The following is a 23,010-nucleotide window of genomic DNA, read 5'->3' as shown; positions in this document are numbered from 1 at the left end:
ACTGTCATGCTTAAAAATATTGAGTCTTCCCACCTATGATCATAACATAAACTTCAATTTATTTAGGTCTTCTTTATTTTATCTTAATAATGTTTTGTACTTTTCAGTATATATGTTATACACATCTTTATTTAGATTTAACCTGGATAGCTAATATTTTTTGATGTTATTATCTGTATCTTTCAATAAATAACATTTATTATCTGATTTTTGGTATATAAAAATACACCTGGTTTTTGAATATTGAACTTATATCCAAAGATTCTCCTAAATTTATTTAATTCTACTAACTTGTCTGTATACTTGTCTGTATACTTATCTTAATTCTACTTACTTGTTTGGATACCTCTGTATATAAGTACATAATCATATCATCAGTAGATAAGTCTTACTTCTTATTCCTTATTTTTCCAATCCTTATTTTCTACTTTTTTTTTTTCCCTATTGCACTGACTAGCAATTTCATTATAGTGTTCAATAGAAACAGGAACAGTGAGGACACTTTGTTCTGATTTCAGAGGGAAAACATTTCAATAACCTATATTAAGTATGATTTTGCTGTTGTTTTTTTTTTTTTGTAGATACTTATCAAAATTAAGTTTTCTTTTATTACTATTATCAACATGGTGCTCAATTTTATTATCAGCAGAAATTATGATTTTTCTACTCTTTTTCTACTCTTATTAGATGTGTTAATTTTCAAATGATAAATCACCTTTGTATTCCTGTATTAAATCCACTCAGTTGTATTATTTTTATGCATTGCTAGACTCAACCTGCTAACATTTAAAAATTTTACATCTATATTCATGTAACTGGTTTGAATTTTTCTTTTCTTGTAACATTCTTGACATGTTTAGTTTCAAGATTACACTGGCCTATTACAACAAGAAAGGGAGTTTTTCTCTTTTCCTATTTATATTTAAGACACAGGATGTTTCCTCCTTAATAGTTAGTCATTAGTTTTACTGTTCCTGGTCTTATTTTTCTCTGAACACTTTTAAAATTTTATCTTTATTTAATGTTTTTAGCAGTCTTAAAATTAAAGCAGTGTTCTTCTGTATGGTTTTCCTAAATATGTACCCTGCTTAGGCTTAACATACTTTCTTGAATCTGTAGGTTGCTGGGTTTGCTTGTTTGTTTTTTACCGTTTTGGATAGTGATTATTTCTCTTCCCATATTTTGTTTTTGCCCTATTATCCCTCTTATTTTTTATTTTTATTTTTTTAATTTACATCCAAGTTAGTTAACATATAGTGCAACAATGATTTACCCATTTAGCCCATCCCCCCCCAACAACCCCTCCAGTAACCCTTTGTTTGTTCTCCATCTTAAGAGTCTCTTATGTTTTGTCCCCTCCCTATTTTTGTATTATTTTTGCTTCCCTTCTCTTATGTTCATCTGTTCTGTGTCTCAAAGTCCTCATATGAATGAAGTTATATATTTGTCTTTTTCTAATTTCACTTAGCAAAATACCCTCCAGTTCCACCCACATAGTTACAAACGGCAAGATTTAATTCTTTATGACTGCCAGGTAATACTCCATTGTATATATATACCACTTCTACTTTATCCATTCATCCATTGATGGACATTTGGGCTCTTTCCATACTTTGGCTATTGTTGATAGTGCTGCTATAAACATTGGGGTGCATGTGCCCCCTCGAAACAGCATACCTCTTCCCCTATGATAAATACCTAATAGTGCAATTGCTGGGTCGTAGGGTAGTTCTATTTTTAGTTTTTTGAGGAACCTCCATACTGTTTTCCAGAGTGGCTGCACCAGTTTGCATTCCCACCAGCAATACAAAGGAGATCATCTTTCTCCACATGCTCTCCAACATCTGTTGTTGCCTGGTTAATGTTAGCCATTCTGACAGGAGTGAGGTAGTATCTCATTGTGGTTTTGATTTGTATTTCCCTGATGATGAGTGATGTTGAGCATGTTTTCATGTGTTGGTTGGCCATCTGGATGTGTTTTGCCCATTTCTTCACTGGGTTATTTTTTTGGGGGTATTGAGTTTGATAAGTTCTTTATAAATTTTGGATACTAACCCTTTATCTGATATGTCATTTGCAAATATCTTCTCCCATTCTGTCGGTTGCCTTTTAGCATTGCTTGTGCAGAAGCTTTTTATTTTGATGAGGTCCCAATAATTCATTTTTACTTTTGTTTCCCTTGCCTCCCTTGTTTCCCTTGACGTGTTGAGTAAGAAGTTGCTGCAGCCAAGATCAAAGAAGTTTTTGCCTGCTTTCTCCTCAAGGATTTTGATGGCTTCCTGTCTCACATTTAGGTCTTTCATCCATTTTGAGTTTATTTTTGTGGATGGTGTAAGAAAGTGGTCCAGGTTAATTCTTCTGCATGTTGCTGTCCAGTTTCCCCAGCACGACTTGCTGAAGAGACTGTCTTTATTCCATTGGATATTCTTTCCTGCTTTGTCAAAGATTAGTTGGCCATACGTTTTTGGATCCATTTTTGGGTTCTCTATTCTGTTCCATTGATCTGAGTGTCTGTTTTTGTGCCAGTACCATACGGTCTTGGTGATTACAGCCTTGTAATACAGCTTGAAGTCCAGGATTGTGATGACTCTTGCTTTGGTTTTCTTTTTCGAGATTGCTTTGGCTATTCGGGGTCTTTTCTGGTTCCATTCAAATTTTAGGATTATTTGTTCCAGCTCTGTGAAGAATGGTGTTATTTTGATAGGGATTGCATTGAATATGTAGATTGCTTTGGATAGTGTTGACATTTTAACAATATTTGTTCTTCTTATCCAGGAGCATGGAATATTTTTCCATTTTTTTGTTTATTCTTCAACTTCTTTCATAAGCTTTCTACTGTTTTCAATGTAGAGAGTTCTCACCTCTTTGGTTAGATTTCTTCCTAGGGATTTTATGGTTTTTGGTGCAATTGTAAATGGGATTGATTCCTTGATTTCTCTTTCTGTTGCTTCATTGTTGTTGTGTAGGAATTCAACCGATTTCTATGCATTGATTTTATATCCTGCAACTTTGCTGAATTCATGAATCAGTTCTAGTGGTTTTTTGGTGGAATCTTTTGGGTTTTCCATATAAAGCATCATATCATGTGCGAAGAGTGAAAGTTTGACCTCCTCCTGGCCAATTTGGATGCCTTTTGTGTTGCCTGACTGCTCAAGTTAAGACTTCAATACTATGTTGAATAACAGTGGTTATGAGTGGACATCCCTGTCTTGTTCCTGACCTTAGGAGGAAAGCTCTGTTTTTCTCCATTGAGGATGATATTAGCATTGGATTTTTCATATGTGGCTTTTATGATCTCGAGGTATGATCCTTCTATCCCTACTTTCTCAGGGTTTTTATCAGAAAGGATGCTGTGTTTTGTCGAATGCTTTCTCTGCATTTATTGAGAGGATCATGTGGTTCTTATCCTTTCTTTTATTGATGTGATGAATCACATTGATTGTTTTCCAGATACTGAACCAGCCCTGCATCCCAGGTATAAATCCCACTTGGTCGTGGTGAATTATTTTTTTCAATGTATTGTTGGATTTGGTTGGCTAATGTCTCGTTGAGGATTTTTGCATCCATGTTCATCAGGGAAACTGGTCTGTAGTTCTCCTTTTTAATGGGGTCTTTGGTTTTGGAATCAAAGTAATGCTGGCTTCATAGAAAGAGTTTGGAAGTTTTCCTTCTATTTCTATCTTTTGGAACAGCTTCAAGAGAATAGGTGTTAACTCTTCCTTAAATGTTTGGTAGAATTCCCCTGGAAAGTCACCTGCCCTGGACTCTTGATTTTTGGGAGATATTTGATTACTAATTCAATTTCTTTACTGGTTATGTGTGTGTTCAAATTTTCTACTTCTTCCTGTTTCACTTTTGGTAGTTTATATGTTTCTAGGAATTTGTCCATTTCTTCCAGATTGCCCATTTTATTGGCATACAGCTGCTCATAATATTCTATTATTGTTTTTATTTCTTCTCTGTTGCTTGTGATCTCTTTCATTCTTGATTTGGGTCCTTTCCTTTTTCTTTTTGATCAAACTGGCTAGTAATTTATCAAGCCCTATTATCTCTTTTTGAATTCCCATGTTAAAACTTTTAACAAATGTTTCTTATTCTTTCTCCACTCAATGTTTTCATTTCAAGATTTTTTAGGAAATGATCCTCCAGTTCATTAATCCTAACTTCTGCTGTGACTTATCTACTGTTAAATCCTTTCACTGGAGTTTTGAAATTCAATTAGTGCATTTTTTAGTTTTAGAATTTCAATTTAATTCCTTTTTACATATTCTGCTTCTCTAATGAAGTTCTCAATCTTTTTTTCCTACTTATTTGAACATATTAATCACTTTCTGAACTTTAAAAAGAACTTTTTTTTATGTTTATTTATTTTTCAGGGAGAGAGAGACAGAATGAGAGTGGGCAAGGGGCAGAGAGAAAGGGAGACACAGAATCCTAAGCAGGCTCCAGGCTCTGAACTGTCAGCACAAAGCCCGACGCAGGGCTTGAACTCACGAACCCTGAGATCATGACCTGAGCCGCAGTCAGACGCTTAACCAACTGAGCCACCCAGGCATCCTTATCAGTTTTTTAATCGTAATCATCATTTTAAAGTCATGGTTAGTAGCTCCAATATCTGGATCACTCGCAGGTATATTCATATTGTCTGGGGCATTTTTATTCTCTTCATAGTCATGTGATTCTGCCCTTAGTGCAATTATTAATTTCGTACAGAATGACTAAGAAAATTTACAAATTCTATGCACATATCTTCTTTCAAAGAGGGCTCATTCTAAGAGCTCAAATGTCCATCGATAGATGAATAGATAAAGATGTGGTATATGTATACAATGAAGTATTACTCGGTAATCAAAAAGAATGAAATCTTGCCATTTACATCTATGTGGATGGAACTAGAGAGTATTATGATAAGTGAAATTAGTCAGAGAAAGACAAATATGACTTCACTCATATGACGACTTTAAGACACAGAACAGATGAACACAAGGGAAGGGAAGCAAAAATAACATAAAAACAGGGATGGGGACAAAACATAAGAGACTCTTAAATATGGAGAACAGAGAGTTACTGGAGGGGTTGTGGGAGGGGGGAAGGGCTAAATGGGTAAGGGGCATTAAGGAATCTACTCCTGAAATCATTGTTGCACTGTCTGCTAACTAACTTGGATGTAAATTTAAAAAATCAAATAAAAAAAAAAAGAGGGCTCATTCTAGGTATTCAAAATGGAGACTGATTACTCTAAATAGGAACTAAGATCATTTAGGAAATTTCAATCAGAGGAGGGTTCCATCTACCTCTAATTTGCCTCTTCCTAGAGTGCAACCCTGCTGCTTTTTTTTTTTAATATATGAAATTTATTGTCAAATTGGTTTCTATATAACCCAGTGCTCATCCCAAAAGATGCCCTCTTCAATGCCCATCACCTACCCTTCCCTCCCTCCCCCCTCCCACCCCCCCCCCCATCAACCCTCAGTTTGTTCTCAGTATTTAAGAGTGTCTTCCCTGCTGCTTTTTCAACCGAGGACCTATGTTGTCCACAGGGACTCTCCAGCCTGGTGAGTCCTGAATATTAATCCTTGCCTCCTCAGCTTAGCATGACTTAACGGATTTGTTATCATTGATGTTGTTATTATTGTTTCAAACTTATTTATGCCCACTGGTGCCACAAATTACTACTTAAGACAGTCATGGAAATAACTTACCTTTTTATTTAGCAATTTTGAAATGCAGTTGAGCCTTAAGCCATGTGTGCGTTAGGGGTGTTGACCCCCAGGCAATAAAAAATTCATATAGAACTTCTGACTCCCCAAACTTAACTACAATAGCTTACTGTTGACCAGAAAAGCCTTAGTGATAACAGACAGTCAATTAACACATAATTCGTATGTTTTACTCCTATATACTATGTTCTTACAATAAATAAGCTAGAGAAAACAAAATGTTATTAAGAAAATCCTAAGGAAAATATATTTACAGTACTGTACTACTTATCAAAAAAAATCTGCATATAAGTGTAACAGTGCAAACCCGTGTTGTTCAAGGGTCAGCTGTATATATCATTCATAGTGCAAACTATAGCCCATGGGCCAAATCTGAACACTGTTGTTATAAAGTCTTATTAGAACACAGCCATACTCACTCACTTATTGACTATAGTTGCTTTTGCATTACGTCAGAGTTGAGTCATTGTGACAGACTGTATGGCTCACAGAGTCCAAAGTATTTACTATTTCATCCTTAACAGAAAACAAAAAACGATCCCTTATCCACACTAAACAAAGTAACTATAAAAAAGCACCCCGGGGACACCTGATTGGTTCAGTTAGTTAAGCATCTGACTCTCAATTTCGATGCAGGTCATAAACTCGCAGTTCATGATTTCAAGCCCCACATCAGGCTCTGCGCTGACAGTGGGGAGTCTGCTTAGGATTCTCTCTCTTCCTCTCTCTTTACCCCTACCCCACTTGTGTTCTCTCGTTCATGTGCTCTCTCTCTCTCAAAATAAATGAACTTAAAAAATTGTTTTAAAAAGCATTCTGCCAGTTGGTACCAAAGGGTTTCTCCCAAGCTTTTTCAGTTTGGACATACTAGATCAAAAATCCAATTATCAATAGGTTGATCACTTAATAATTACATATCCACTCCGCTCACCAGATACTGATACAAACACATGCAAGACTATTAAGAATTGTACAACCTTAAAAGATAGGTATAGGCAACAATGCTCCTTGGCTAGTAGTTAAAGAAACCCTTCTCAAAAAAAATGTGCTAGAGTTGTCTGGTGACAGACAGTACCTACACTTGTGGTAAGAACAGCATAACATACAAAGTTGTCAAATCATTAATTTGTACGCCTGAAACTAATACAATGTTGTGTGTCAACTACAATTTAAAAAAGAGAGGGAGAGAGCACTACACTGAGTGTGATGGGAAAAAGTAATCTCACCAGGGATAAAGCAGGCTTCCAAACAACAGTAAGTGAAGGCCATACTCCAACTGTGGGAGGCCATAAATGAATTCAGAGAAGCCAAAGAACTTAGATCAAATGAGAAACAGTATCCCTAGTTATCAAGGCCACTGAGAAAAGCTGTAACAAGCCGTGACTACAGGACATCAAAAAGAGAAACTGAGAACATATAGCTAGCTACCTAAGGAATTCCAGGATTCATATTATCTCTGAGAGTCTGAGCTTAGAATCCATATAGTTTTCCAGCCCAAAGCTTTAATTTTTGAAGTGACTGGGTTTAGCCCAGTTTCTGCTCATCTACTTCTCCTCTTCCCACAAATACACACACAATCAGTCTCTCATCTCTCTTCAACATATTCTTTCACATCTTTCAGTCAAAAACTGGCAAAAGTTAAACAAACAAAAAAAGAAAAACAGATACAACTCATAAAAATATTTGCAACTTCAGTATTAAGTAGCAACCGAGATTACATCACACACATAATCACAGTACAACATGATAGCACTCTATACTCATGGGACTACAAGCAATGTGTAGGCTTCCTTCTAGTACACTGCCTAGCACATAATAGATACCCAGAAAATAAACGAATGTTAAATAAGCAGTGGTGTAAAATAGCAGTTAAAAGAAGTAGTATTAGATTAGCTAAATGCCTAAAAATCCCCAGGTTATCAAGCAGGTTTTTTTGCTTGTTTTTAATTTTAAAAATTTCAAATTGCAAAAGCATCTCAACTAGTTGCTAAAATAGATGATGAAAAACCAAAAGCTTAAGAATACCATATTTATATTTGGAAGTATTATACAAAATAAAGTTAGCAAATAAAGTTAATAAAAAAATTTCTCTAGATAGAATATATCCTAAGACTTTGATAAATAATTTAAGTATAGATGATAGAAGTTTTAAGAGTATTTTGAAATCTAGTATATACTAAAATAGATCTTACCTGCTTTTTTAAGTTATCATTCAATTCTTTTAATGCATCAAAAGAGGACCTTAGCCTCTTACTTTCTTTATTTCTTTCCTTAAGAACTTCAGTTAAGTGCTCAACTTCTGCACTGTGCTGCTAGAAGGGGAAAAAAAATCTGATTTAAAAATTAGGTGTGGATTCCATGCCACAAATGGCTACTGAACACAAAGTAATTAAAAATTAGAACTCCTCTGGGCGCATGGTTGGCTCAGTCAGTTAAGCATCCAATTCTTGATTTCAGCTCAGGTAATGATCTCAACAGTCATGGGATCAAGCCCTGTGTCAGGCTCACCGTTGATGGACCAGAGCCTGCTTGGGATTCTCTCTCTCCTTCTCTCTCTGCCCCTCTGTGCCTCGTGCACGTGAGTGCTCCCCCTCTCTCTCAATGTAAACATTAAAAAAAAAAAATAGAACTCTTTGAATCAGGACTTTTATCAATGTATTTAAGCATATATGACTAATACCACAATTAATTATAAAAACTATGTCATCAAACAAAGTAATAACTAAGCATTGAAAACATTTGTTAAGTACTTACTAAAAAAACTATTTTGTGCTTCTGCTCAAAAGAGTCCACTGAAACTCACTAAAATAATTTCTTTCACACCATGGAATGATAAAACAATGAAGGGTTTCTGATCTTTTTTTTTTTTTTTTAATGTTTGAGAATGTGAGTGAGTGGGTGTGAGAGAAGGAGGGGCAGTGAAAGGGAGAGAAAGAATCCCAGCAGGTTCTCTGCCTCAGTGCAGAGCCTGAGGCAGGGCTCAATCTCACAAATAGTGAGATCATGACCCAAGCTGAAACCAGAGTCAGGCACTTAAACCAACTGAGCCACCCAGGCTCCCTGGGTTTCTGATCTTCTTTAAGAGTCTGGTTAGCAATTCATAGCTTTATAAGTTAAAATTTAAGATTTAAGTTACCCTGAGGAATAAATATCCATAGATATAGAACTAATTTCTTATTCTCATAAAGTAGCTAATTGTTTACATCTCAAATTTAAAAACATATTAATATATCTGAGTCTTTTTTAATTTTTTTTTTTAACGTTTATTTATTTTTGAGACAGAGAGAGACAGAGCATGAACGGGGGAGGGTCAGAGAGAGGGAGACACAGAATCTGAAACAGGCTCCAGGCTCTGAGCTGTCAGCACAGAGCCCGATGCGGGGCTCGAACTCACAGACCACAAGATCATGACCTGAGCCGAAGTCGGCCACTTAACTGACTGAGCCACCCAGGCGCCCCAATATATCTGAGTCTTAAACTATTTGACTTTCCTTAATCAGTTTTATAAATAATTGAAATCAATTAACCTTCTAATCACATTTAAACGAGATAGCACTTTTTGATTTAAAGTACAGATACATGTCACCTTTTATTCTCAATTTATTCATAATGTATTAAAACAAGCAAATTTCTATATGAAATAAAAAAATTGAGTTAATTTCTTTCTTCCAAGTAATCATATAGGAACTATTTAAAAAAAGGCTGTTATCTTTACACTTAAGAATAGCAGACAAATCTAAAGAGAAAAAAAATCAAGAAGTCTAGTATGGAAACCTCTTGAGAATCCAAGCATTTCTTCTTTTGCCCTGTTTAAAAATCCAACCAGCTATTAAAAATCCAATTCCAGCTAATGTGAAAACATTAGCTTTATGCAATTTTATTATTACATTAAATGATTCTTTAAATAACTTAGTATCTAACCACAAATACAGGTATTTCAAACATTAGGTTAACATTCTCATTGTCCAAATTTTTCCAAATCGAAAAGATGTTAAAAATAGGATATGAGTTCCATTTCCGGAATGGCAAGATAAGCCCACTACATTCTAGTTCTGTTACTGATTACAACTGAAAACCTTAGACAAAACACAAAAAGTAACCCTAAAGACTGTAAAACGTAAACAGAAATAGGGAATTGTAGCAGTCTTGCCCCAGGGCAGGCCCCCAGCACTCTGAAGTGCAGCAGAGCACTGTAGGCTGCTAAACTGAGAGAAACTCTGCCTTTACAGTCAGGGAAGCCAGGAAAAGGGCCACTGTGAGCCACGGAATGTGTGCAGTATCTCAAAGAAGAGACTCAGAAAAAGAATCTTTTCATTCAGGTGTACAAACACCTGTAGAAATCTGGCTTAACTCTAAGCATAGCACAAACAAAAGTGGCAAAGCAAAGGTGGAGAGATCAGAGTTTGGTTTAAAAATACCACCCACATCTCAAACTAACCCCCAATTCTGCAAGCATGGGAAAGACACAGGCACCATACTAAGGGTCTTGAGAACTGAACTGATTTAAACCATTGCCTGAGTATTAGAGTAAACCTAAGTGGCACAGGTACAACTCCAAAGCTTTGAAAACTGAACTGAGATTGGGTCACTTCCCACAGAAGGTGAGAAAGAACCCTGGCCTAAATCTAATGAGGATGGAATAGGGAAAATGGAGTATGAAGATCCTGAGCTCACCTCTTCTCATGAACACACCAAGGTTGCAACTATATGGACAGCAACTCCCTCTAAGAATGACCTGAAGACTAGCAGGACAGCTCTTTCACAGGTAAAAACATAAAGAAACAGACACATCAAGAAGGGTGAGAGATAGGGCTCCTGGGTGGCTCAGTGGGTTGGGCATCCAACTTTGGCTCAGGTCCTGTTCTCACAGCTCATGAGTCTGAGCCCTGAATCTGGCTCTGTGCTGACAGCTCGGAGCCTGGAGCCGGTTTTGGATTCTGTCTCCGTGTCTCTCTGTCCAGCCCTGCTCACGCACTATTTGTCTGCCTCTCTCTATCTCAAATATAAAAAAAAAAAAAAAAAAATAATAATAATAATAAAAGAATTTTTAAAAAAAGTACACAATCTTCCAAAACTGAATCAGGAAACAGAAAATCTGAACAGAACAATTACTAGTAATGAAATTGAATCAGTAATCAAAAACTGTCAACAGCTAGCTTCAGAGGTGAATTCTACCAAACATTCAAAGAGTTAATACCTATTCTTCTCTCAAGTATTCCCAAAAAAATTTAAGAGGAAGGAATGCTTCCAAATTCACTCTGAGGCCAGGATTACCCTGATTTATTCCAGGGATGCAAGAATGGCTCAATATTCACACACCTATGTGATATGACACATTAAAATAATGAAGGATAAAAACCATATGGTCATCTCAACAGATGCAGAAAAAACATTTATCAAAAGGCAACATCCATTCATGATAAAAACTGTTAACAAAGTGAGTACAGAGGGAACATACCTCAACGTAATAAAGGCCATACATTGGAAAGCTATAGCTAGCATCATACTCAAAGGTGAAAGCTACAAGCTTTTACTCTAAGATTAGGAATAAGACTAGAATGCCTACTTTTACCACTTTTATTCAACACAGGATTGGAAGTCCTAGCCACAGCAATCAGACAGGAAAAAGAAATAAAAGACATCCAAGTTGGTAAGGAAGATGTAAAACTGTCACTATCTGCAGATGACATTATATTCTATATAGTAAACCATAAAGAATTCACCAGAAACTATTAGAATATATGAATTCAGTAAAGTTGCAGGATACAAAATTAATATACAGAAATCAGTTGTGTTTTTATACTAATACCATAATAGCAGAAAGAGAAATTAAGAAAACAATCATACTAACAATTGCACTAAAAACAATAAGAATACCTAGGAATTAATTTAACCAAGGAGGTGAAAGACCTTTACTCTGAAAACTATATGACATTAATAAAAGAAATAGAAGATGTCACAAATAAATAAGATATACCATGCTCATGGATTAAAACAACTAATACTGTTAAAATGCCCATACTACCTAATGTAATCTACAGATTGAATGCAATCCTTACCAAAATACCAACAGTCTTTTTCACAGAACTAGAACAAATAATACCACAAAAGACCCAAAACAGCCAGAGCAACTTTAAGAAGAACAAACTTGGAGGTATCATCCTCGCACTTTTCCAACAATACTGCAAAGCTATAGTTATCAAAACAGTATAGTGTTGGCACAAAAACTGACATGGAGATCAAGGGAACAGAACAGAGGGCCCCAAAATAAATTCACGCTTATATGGTAAAGTAATCTACAACAAAGGAGGAAAGAAGATACAATGGGGAAAGAGTCTCTTCAATAAATAGTGCTGAAAAAACTAAAAAGCTACATACAAAAGAATGAAACTTTCTTAATTTAGGAAAACACTCTCTCATACCATATATAAAAATAAATTAGGAATGAACTAAAGATCTAAATGTAAGACCTGAAACCATAAAACTCCTAAAAGAAAACAAGGGTATTAAACTTCTGGATATCAGTCTTAGCAATGTTTTTTTGGTCTGTCTCTTCAGACAAGGGCAACAAAAACAAAAATAAACAATTGGGGGGAAAAAAACCACAACTGGGTCTACATCAAACTAAAAACCTTTTGAACAGTGAAGGAAACAATAAAACAAAAAAGCAACCTACTGAACAAGAGAAGATACTTGCAAATTATATATCCAATAAATGTGGATACTGGTTAATACTCAAAATATATAAAGAACTCATACAACTCAACACCAAAATAAACAATCCAATTAAAAAATGGGAAGTGGACCTGAACAGATACTTTTCCAAAGACATACTGATGGCCAACAGGTACATGAAAAAAATGCTCAATCCACTAAAATTGTCAGGGAAATGCAAATCAAAACCACAATGAGATATCACCTTATACCAGTCAGAATGGCTTGTATCAAAAACACAAGAAATAACAAGTATTGGTAAGACGTGAGGAAAGGGTAACTTTGTGCACTGGTGGTGAAAATGTAAATTGATACAGACACTCTGGAAAGCACTATGGAAGTTCCTCAAAAAATTAGAAATAAAAATACCATATGACCCAGCAATCCCACTGTTGGTTATTTACCTAAAGAAAATGAAAACATTAATTTCAAAAGATATATGCATACCTATGTGCACTGCAGCATTATTTACAATAGCTAAGATATGGAAGAAACCTCAGTGTCCACTGATAGATGAATGGATAAAGATGTGGTATAAATCCACAATGGAATAGTACTCAGACGTAAAAAAGAATGAAATTCTACCATTTGTGACAACATGAAGGAACCTAGAGGGTATTATGCTAAGTGAAAGAAGTCAGAGAAAGACAAATACCACATGATTTCACTTATATATAAAATCTAAAAACAAAACAAATGAACAAACAAAATAAAACAGAAACAGACTCCTAAAAGAAAGAACTGGTGGTGACTGCCAGATGGGAGGGAAGGAGGTAGGCAGTAGGAAAAACGGGTGAAGGTGGTCAAAAGGCACAAACTTCCAGTTATAAAATTAAATAAATCAGGGATGTAAAGTACACCATAGAGAATATAGTTAATAATATTGTAATAGCATTCATTATATAGTGACAGATGGTAACTAGTTTATCGTGGTGAGCATTTCATAATATATATAAAAGTTGAATCACTATGTTGTACATCTGAAACTAACATAAGGTCCATAAGCTATACTTCAATTTATAAACAAACAACTCAATTGGGTTGACTGCTTAAAAAAAGAAACATTCTCCAGAGGATTATAACCAGATCCAGAATCTGTATAATATCCACAAAGTCCCAAATATAATCCAAAAGTCACTGAACATGCAAAGAACAAGAAAAATGTGACTATGTCGCAAGAAAAATACCAATCCTTACATGACCCAGATGTTGAATTTTTAGGTGTGTTCTATGAGGTAAATACAAATGAATACAAATGGAAAGATAAAAATGCTCATGAGGAAAATTAAACATAATTTTAAAAAGAACCTAATTAGCAATTTTAGAACATTAAAATATCAGAAACAAAAAATTCACTAGATGATCTCAGTAGCAACATGGATATGCAAGGATAAACAATGAACATAACGACAGACAACAGATATTATCAAATCTGAAGAGCACAGAAGAAATAGACGAGGAAAAAGGAGCAGAGCCTCAGCAGTTTGTAACAGCAAAAGACCTAACATATGAGTCACTGGAGACACAGAAGGAGGAGAAAGCAGTTGGAACATAAAAAATATTTGAAGAAACACTGGTTGAAAACTTCCCAAATTTGGTAAAAGACATTCATCTACAAAGTCAAGATGTTCAGGGAACCCCAAACAGGGTAAACTCAAAGAAAAACATGTGGAGATACCTCCTAATTGAATTGCTGCTGAAAACCACAGATAAAGAAAAATCACAATTCTATTTACATGACATTCTGGGAAAGGCAGAAGTACAGGGACAGAAAATAGGTCAGGGGTTGCCAGGGCAGGGTGCAGGGAGCAGGGAGAGATAACTACAAAGGAGTGTAAGGAAACCTTTGGGGTGCTAGAATTATTCTTTATCAGAATTATGGTGGTGATTACAAGACTATATGCATTTTTCAAAACAGAATGAAATTCATTCTCTGTAAGTTACACAGATAGTAATGTATCTACTGATATGAAAGAAAGTATACTATATCACCTAGATAATATTCTTGAGAAAAATATTTAACCTGAATAAAATCCTTAGCAAATCCATCCAGGACATGACATAAGACTGCTGGCCTGGAATCTTCAAAGAAAGGTCTTACAAAAAGAAAACTGGTTGACTGCTCTACATCCAAAGAAACCAAAAAGACATAAAAATCAAATGTAATGCAAAAATTCTGTCTAGTTCTTTGATCAGAAAATAAAAACAAAAGATTTCAAGGCCCAACTGGGAAAGTGAATGTGGACTGTGTATTACATTAAATTATTCAAGTACCATTAATTTCCTAATATGTTAACCATGCAGCAAATGCCCTTATGCTTACTTAGGAGACACATAGTCCTAAGATTAAGTAGTGATAATACTAAGGAAGTATTTAGGGGTGTTGAGTCATGATTTTTGCAAATGAGTTTCAAATGGCTCAGGAAAAAATACGTGGGGGGAAGGGAGGTTGGAGAAGAATGTGACAAAATGCTAAGATCTAGTGAATCTAAATTAAGAAGAAAAACACAAATTATATTACTATGAAATCAAATGCTATATAGTTACCTCCTTCATAATCTGAAATCTTGTAAGAACCTCTTCTTCGACACCTTTAATTTTACTCAAAGCAGTTTCATGTCTGAAAAGCAGTTGTTCTCTTTCAACTAAAAAACGTTCCCGCTTTTGAAGTTCTTCAGCAAACTCCTGTTGGGCTGCAGTTTCACACTGTATTAAAATGTCAGATTCAAGTGTTTTTAGAAAATATATTCACAAACTCTACAAATTATGTTTTTATTTACTGAGGTTGTAGCTTAATCAAATGGTGTTTAGGACTACATGGGTACAAGTAAAGTGTGGATTACAGTAACAGCCAGACTAGCACAGCAAGTTAAGTTTGCACAGAAATTCTATCTTGTTGCAAAATGATGTGACAACATAGTGAGATTCTACTATGAGGACTCTAGAGAATTTGAGGTACAAAATGCATCAGTACTATGCAGAATAACTCCCTTTCCAGCTTCAATTCCATGTCGTACTTCAACTTCACCATCTGCTCTTTTCCTATACTCTCCGCCCCCTTCCCTTCTTGTCCTTCACTTGGACTGAAAGGCCCCAGCCCTACATTACAGTACTAACCACCTACCCAGCCTCAATGCCGCACTACTCCATACCAATGGAGAGAACTCACACATCAGGAAAAGTTGTACTGTTGTAAATTCATGGAACCTATATCAGATTCTCAATGCAGTCCAGAAATCATTTTATATTTTCATGATTCACTCTCTCTCTCACTCTCCACAGTGTTTATTTCAAGCCTTCTCCACTCTTTACTTTGAAACCTCACCTCCCTCCTACACCATTCTGTTCAGACAGCCTCATCTCTAACTTCACAGGGAATACAGAAGACAGCAGAAGGAAACACCAATCTCCTGCCCTCAAGACACACAGTTCTCTTCTTTACATTACATTACAAAGGCAGACTCAGGATCTCATTGCCTGCTGTCTTCTTGTGGACACTGCCATGCTGATAACCCCTGTAATATTTTTAATCTCTCCCATCTCATCTGAAATGGAGTCTCTTTTGAAAATGCCCACTAACTGCCTCCCTTTCATAAAATTCTTTAACAGTCTGTCTACACCTGTTGAACCCTCTTCTTTATTTCCTAATCACTCCTCAATTTACTTCAATCTGGCCTTGGCCTGCATCCCCCTAATGAAATGGCTTACCTATTATTGCATCTGAAGGTCACTTTCAGTTCTGTAGAGTCTCTCAACAGCATTTTATACCAGAGCCCCTTTCTTCCAACCTAAAATAATCTCTTTCATTGGTCTCCATGACACTACTTTATCCTGGTGTTCCACCTCACTCTCTGGCCAGGGCTTCTCAGTCTTCTTTGCAGGCTCTGCTTCCTCTACTGTCATTACCAATGTTCCTTAGGATTTGGGCTTAAGCCTCTTCCCTTCTCATCTTATACTCTCTCTGCTTGGTTCTCTCCACTCAATGGCTAAATTACCATGTATGTGCTAACTGCTCCCCACCTACAATTGCTCAGCTCTTTCTCCTAAGTTCCAAACTCAAGTCCAAACTGCCTACTGAATTGTGCTGCTTTCAGGTAGCACAAAATAAACATGTCCAAAACTGAATTCAATTAGCCATCAGGGAAATGCAAATCAAAACCACAATGAGGTGTCACTTCACACCCACTAGGATGGTCAGAATCAAAAAGACAAATAACCAATGTTGTCAACGATGTCAAGAAAATAGAACCCTCATACACTGCTGGTGGGAATGTAAAACGATGCAGTCATATTGGAAAAGTCTTGAAAATTCCTCAGAGTCAAGCACAGAGCTACCACATGACCCTGCAATTCTATTCCTTCAAATACACCAAAGAGAGATGAAAGCAGATGTCCACACAAAATGTAAACATGAATGTTCACAGCAGCATTAGTCATAATAGCCAAAAAGTAGAAACCCACATGTCCATCAACTGATGGAAAAAAAGAAAAAAAGAAAATGTGGTGTATTTATGTAATGGAGTATTCAGTAATAAAAAGGAATAAAGTTCTGATATATGCTGCAACACAGATGAACCTCTCTTTCATCAAGCCAGGCACTTCATACACACTACATATTATATTATTTATTATATTATATTATTGCATTTATATGAAAAATCCAGAATAAACAAATCTATACCCAGAAAATAGATTAATGGTTGCCTAGGGCTGAGAGGAGTTAGGTGGGGTGGGAGGTATCTAATGAGTAGACTGGATAATGAAAATATTTTAAAATTGGCTGTGCTGATGGCAGCATATACTCTTTGAATATACCAAAAATAACTAAATTGTACACTTTAAAAAAAATAAGAGGCCCTTCCAACATGTAAGGATACAACAAAAAGATGGCTGTCTATGAACTGGAAAGTGGGCTCCCAACAGACAATGAATCTGCTGAAGCTTGATCTTGGACGTCCTAGCTTCTGGAACTATTTGATGCGTGTTCACTGTTTTATGTAGCGCTCAGGAGGCCACTGTGAGGATATATCACATTTTCCCTTTATTGGAGATGGCTCAAGATGTATGGAATTGTTTAGTCACTATATTGCACACCTGAAACTAACATAACATTGTATGTTAACTGGACTTAAAAACTTAAAAAAAAAAAAAAGATTTATTTAGTAGACCTTTTTTTGACTATCAGGTTTTAGATGTAGAAACTTTCTGGGACCAGGCCTCCACCTGCCTTCACCTGCCTCAGTTCCAGCAGTTCCTGAGGGAGATATACTTAGCCTTGGAAGAGATGGATTCTAATGCAATCATTAACAGATGCACCACCATTGGTCAACTGTTAACAAAAACTTGCTAGAATTCTTTTATCTCAGCATGATGAAAGCCAGAATGTCCTACTATGATGCTTATATTGTTTGATTAACAAAGAATCCCAGAATTCTACAAAATTGAAACTTAACTCCTAAACACAGAGTTGTCATCTCATATACTTTTAACATTCAGATTTAATATAAAAGAAATTGGTACTTTTACTCAAAGTGGTGGATATGCATCTGCAAATTACTATTCTGGTTCGCTTAAAAATATGGTCTCATTAGTGTCAGAACTCAGAATCATCTTAATGGATTTAACATTCACAGACAAAAAATGCAAACTACATCAGTGAGACAGCTATCAGATTATGGGGGAAAGACAACTCTGGGATGTTGACGATGGGAACATAAATAAGTAGGCACAGCCACTTTGGAGAACAATTTAGTAGCACCCTGCACATTTTCTTCTTATAAGTTAAGGATACTTAAACAGAACTGTTTGTAAAGTATAAACTCCATCTTATATATTTATATAGAAATAAATAAAGTAATGGTGGTTTATTTAGAGGCCGAAATCCTACATGGCAGTTAAATTCGGGCGCCTGGGTGGCTCAGTAGGTTAGGCATCCAACTGCAGCGCAGGTCATGATCTCATGGCTCATGAGTTGGAGACCCACATCAGGTTCTGTGCTAACAGCTCGGAGCTTGGAGCCCGCGTCCGATTCTATATCTGCCCCTCTCTCTGCCCTCCCCTGCTTCTGTTTCTGTCTCTCTCTCTCTCAAAAATAAACATTAAAAAAATTTTTTTAATGAGTATCTTAAAAAATAAAAAAAAAATAAAATGAATGAACTAGATCTACATTTTCCAAACACATAAATCCAAAAATATAACAATGAATGAAGCAAAGAAACTACAAAAAGAAAGCCACAGTATATCATTACTTATGTAATGTTTTAAAACATTCAAAGCAATTACTACATGTGAATACATAAAAGTGCTAAAATAGGAGACAACGGATCCACACCAATTTCAAGGGAGTGCTTAATTCTGGGAAAAGGGAGAAGAAATGGGAGGGAAGAAGGCTGTTTCAACTCTAAGTGAAATACTCTATTTCTTTTAAAAATAATATATAGAATTATTAATAAAACATTAGCATTATGCAATATTAATGGGTATACAGTTGATATTATAATATTCCCTATGTTTTTCTGTAGGTCCTAAGTATTTTATAAACTTTTAAAAACTAAAATACAGTGTTACCTAGTCAAATGTTGCAAATGAAAAGATACTAATAATAATAAAGGAATTATTTCCTGCACAAAAATTGAAGTTATACATTTCAAAAAAACATTCAAAAGGAAAAAATAAATTTCAAAAAAACAGAATTCTCTCCTCCTCCAGTTTTGTTCCCTACCCTTAACAAAAAGCAGCATCATTTATCCAATAGCCAAAAGAATAAACCTACATTTCATTCTTGACTAAAACCCTACTGAATGGGGTGCCTGGGTGGCTCAGTTGGTTAATCATCCAACTCTTGATTTCCGCTCAGGTCATGATCTCACAGTTAGTGAGACAGGGCCTTGCATCCAGCTCCAAGCTATCAGCATGGATTGTCAGCAATCCCATGCTTGGGATTCTCTTTCCTTCTCTCTCTACCCCTTCCCCGCTCTCTCTCTCAAAATAAATAAACATTAAAAAGAATAAAAAGAATAAAACCCTACTGTACACCTTCCATATCAAAACAATCTCCAAGACCTACTGATCCCATCCCTTAAAAATGTTTAGACTCCATTCACTTCTTTCTACCCATCATCCTAACCCAGGACACCATCAGACTAGTCACATGTCTTCACATTCTGCCCTCTCTCTAGATCTCAGCTACAGGTGACAGCTTTAAATATCTATGTGAATGACTCCCAATTTAGTTACACATCCAAGACCTTTGTTCTAAATGCCAAGCTTTTAACTATTATGTCTCCATTAAATCCTCAAACTTAATCCATTCCAAACTAAAATCTTGATCTTTCTCTCTGTATCTATTCTTCCAAGTTGTACAAACCAGAAATATGGGAATCATCCCAGATACCTATTCTCTCCTATACCACATTCAACTCATTACACCAAGTCTAGCCAATTTTACCTCCAAAAGCAATCTCTAATCTATTCAATTCCATTTCTCTGCCACCATCCAGTCCAAGTTACCATTACCTCTCACCTGCATGATTACAGTAGGATATCCTTCCCAGTCTCCCAACTTCCACACCTATGCCCCTACAACCCATTGATTTAATAAGCATACATTACATTAAGCAATTCCCCTACTCTAAAAATCCTGTTACTTACTACAATTTCCTTGAATGAACATATCATCAGGCTTCTAGGGCTTCTCATACTAGACCATCACAGTCTAGTAGGGCTTATCCCTTATTCTTCCTCCACAGTTTAATTTAAATGTTACTTTCTCAGAAAACCTTACCTGACCTTTCAATCTATCCCAATCAGGTTTCATACTGTACCTATATTATTTACTTAAATTTATAAAATTATAACTATATGAGTGCTCACAATTGATTTTAATAAGCTATGTGTGGCAAGAACCATATATATTTTATTTACTTCCATACACTCAACACCAAGCACGCAAATACATATTAACAAGTGTTCAAATGTATGTTGAATAAAATCAAAGAGTAAGACAAAGTATGTACACTTAATAACATAACAGATGACCAAAAAAAAAATGTTTAAGTTAGAGTCAACTATAAATTAAACTAGATTAATCCACTGCACTTCATTTTTAATTAAATATTTGTATCTATATTGTGTTTACAGTAAATGATGTATCTTTACAAACTTGCTTATTCTTTTTGCCTGCTAATTCTTTTTTATCTTATAAATTATTAGTAAAAGAATCTTTCCAATGCGCTATTTGTTACTCTGTCACTCATTTGCTTAAAAACCTGTAGCAGCTGGGACACGTGGGTGGCTCAGTTGGACTTCAGCTCAGGGCATGACTTCACCATTCGTGAGTTCGAGCCCCACACTGGGCTGTGTGCTGATTAGCTGAGCCTGGAGCCTGCTTCCAATTCTGCCTCCCTCTCTCTCTCTGCTCCTCCCCGCAATGTGCACGCGCTCCCTCTCTCAAAAATAAAACAAAAACAGGGGTGCCTGGGTGGCTTAGTCAGTTAAGTGTCTGACTTCAGCTCAGGTCATGATTTCATGGCTCGTGGGTTCAAGCCCCACATCAGGCTCTGTGCTGACAGCTCAGAGCCTGGAGCCTGCTTCAGATTCTGTCTCCCTCTCTCTCTGCCCCTCAGCCGCTTGCGCTCTGTCTCTCCCTCTCTCTCAGATGTAAACAAACATTAAAAATACACAAAGACATTAATAAATAAATAAATAAATAAATAAATAAATAAAAAGTTCTCTTTAAAAAAACAAAGCACATTTTAAAAAAGCCTGTACCAGCTAGCCTGGCTGTTCTTTCTTCAGACAGGCTGATAAACTCAGTCTGACAAATCACTCCTTTCCCAAAACTTCTCCCCTCCAACTCCTTGCCACCTGGAATGGCCTTCCCACCTCCTCTCTAAATTTTTTCTCAGTCAACTTTAGACTCTCCTTGAGCTTTTCTCCAGTGATTTTAGGCAAAAATAATTTTTCTGAAATGCTATAGTAATTATAATCTGAATTATTTAGACAAAATGAGATACTGGGTTGTTCTTTTTTTAATACTAGTTTTTAAAAAAATGTGTAACCATTTCATTGTATGCAAACATATGTACAATTCCAGCTAGAACAGTTTCAGTCAGGAATTGTGTATTATACATACTTTTGCTTCCTTCTGTACTCCCACCTAGTGGACACTTAATAAATATATGAATTACATCTTTTAGAAATAAAAAAATCCCAAAGAAGACAAAATATCAATGTTCTGAACTGAATTCTGGTGAGAAGTGACAAGAGAACTTCTTATGTATAGGTATTTAAAACAATGCATCAGGAACACTACTTCAAAAAGCACATTTTAAGGGCACCTGGGTGGCTAAGTCAGTTAAGCATCCGACTTCAGCTTAGGTCATGATCTCACAGTTTGTGAGTTCAAGCCCCACACCAGGCTCTCTGATGTCAGCACAGAACCTGCTTCGGATCCTCTCTCTCTCTGCCCCTCCCCTGCTGGTTCTCTCTAAATAAATAAATAAATAAACAAACAAACAAACTAAAAAAAAAAACAGAAAAAGCACATTTTACCAGCAGATATTGTTTTATTTCAGAAGCAAGGATGGGATGGAAATAAAGAAATAAACATAAAACACCAGACAGTCTGAAATCCAAGAAATATACCTATTCATAAAAACACCATTTAAATTTTTCCCTCAGCTATAAAATTTCCCTTCAATAATTGCAATAAATTTGTCCCTTCTCACCGTATCTCAACAGACTTACCTAAAATAATTTAAATGACATACTCTATTCAAATTTTATAAATGTTTGGTATTTAGAACATAAATACATCTGAATTCTAAATTCAGTTTTGAGTTCTTACCTGCAGTTTCTGATGTATTTGAAATAATTCATCATATATCTGATTAATCTGATATGGAAGTATTCTCTGCTTGTTTGGTACTTTAGATGTCGGATAGCTAACACGTCTCAGAGGACAGTCACTTGCATCACTACAACATTCAGTCCAATTTCTTGAATTTGCGGCCAAATTAGTTGGCTGGGCAACTGGTAAAAAAAATTATCAAGCTTATTAATTTACAGTTTTAAGTATTTCAGAGTAATCTTCAGAAAGTTACTTTAAATGTGAATTATAGTATTATAAAAAGTCTCCAAGTATTGGGCTGCCTGGGTGAGTCAGTCAGCTGAGCACCTGACTCTTGATTTTGGCCCAGGTTGTGCTCTCATGGTCGCGAGATCAAGCCGTGTGTCAGCCTCCGTGCTAAGCATGGACCCTGCTTGGGATTCTGTCGCTCTCTCCCTTGTCCCTCCTCCCCACTCATGTCTCTCTCAAAAACAACAAAACAAAACAAAAAAAGAAGTCTCCAAGTAGAGACTTGCAGAGAGAAAGAATTATACAATAAATGTGATAAAATGTTAACATTTAGAAGATCTGTGTAAAGGTCTTACAGATGCTCTTTGCTCTTTTTGCAACTTTTTTGTAAGTCTGAAATTATTTCAAAATAGATTTCAAAGTGCATGAAAATATTCATGTATTAACTGCCTAGGCCAAGAAATGGAAAATTACCTCAGAAGCCCCAGATCACATTCC

General features: G+C 35.9%; 1 protein-coding gene across 9 annotated transcripts in view; it reads right to left on the bottom strand.

The window, feature by feature from the left end:
• CCDC138 (coiled-coil domain containing 138) overlaps positions 1–23,010 on the bottom strand; it is a 125,276-nt gene that overhangs the window by 87,890 nt on the left and 14,376 nt on the right. For 7 of the 9 annotated variants that reach the window (XM_060610340.3, XM_060610295.3, XM_060610279.3 and 4 more), the window contains 3 exons: positions 22,282–22,466; positions 14,982–15,140; positions 7,913–8,032 (listed from right to left, as the gene is read on the bottom strand). In XM_060610340.3, coding sequence (XP_060466323.1) covers positions 7,913–8,032; positions 14,982–15,140; positions 22,282–22,466 — 464 coding nt within the window. The remainder of the gene's footprint in view (positions 1–7,912; positions 8,033–14,981; positions 15,141–22,281; positions 22,467–23,010) is intronic. The other 2 variants (XM_060610312.3, XM_060610260.3) reach the window with 1 other exon arrangement.

Source organism: Panthera onca, chromosome A3, assembly GCF_046562875.1.
Source record: "Panthera onca isolate mPanOnc1 chromosome A3, mPanOnc1 haplotype 2, whole genome shotgun sequence".
Taxonomy (NCBI): domain Eukaryota; kingdom Metazoa; phylum Chordata; class Mammalia; order Carnivora; family Felidae; genus Panthera; species Panthera onca.
This window is presented reverse-complemented; position numbering and strand designations above follow the sequence as displayed.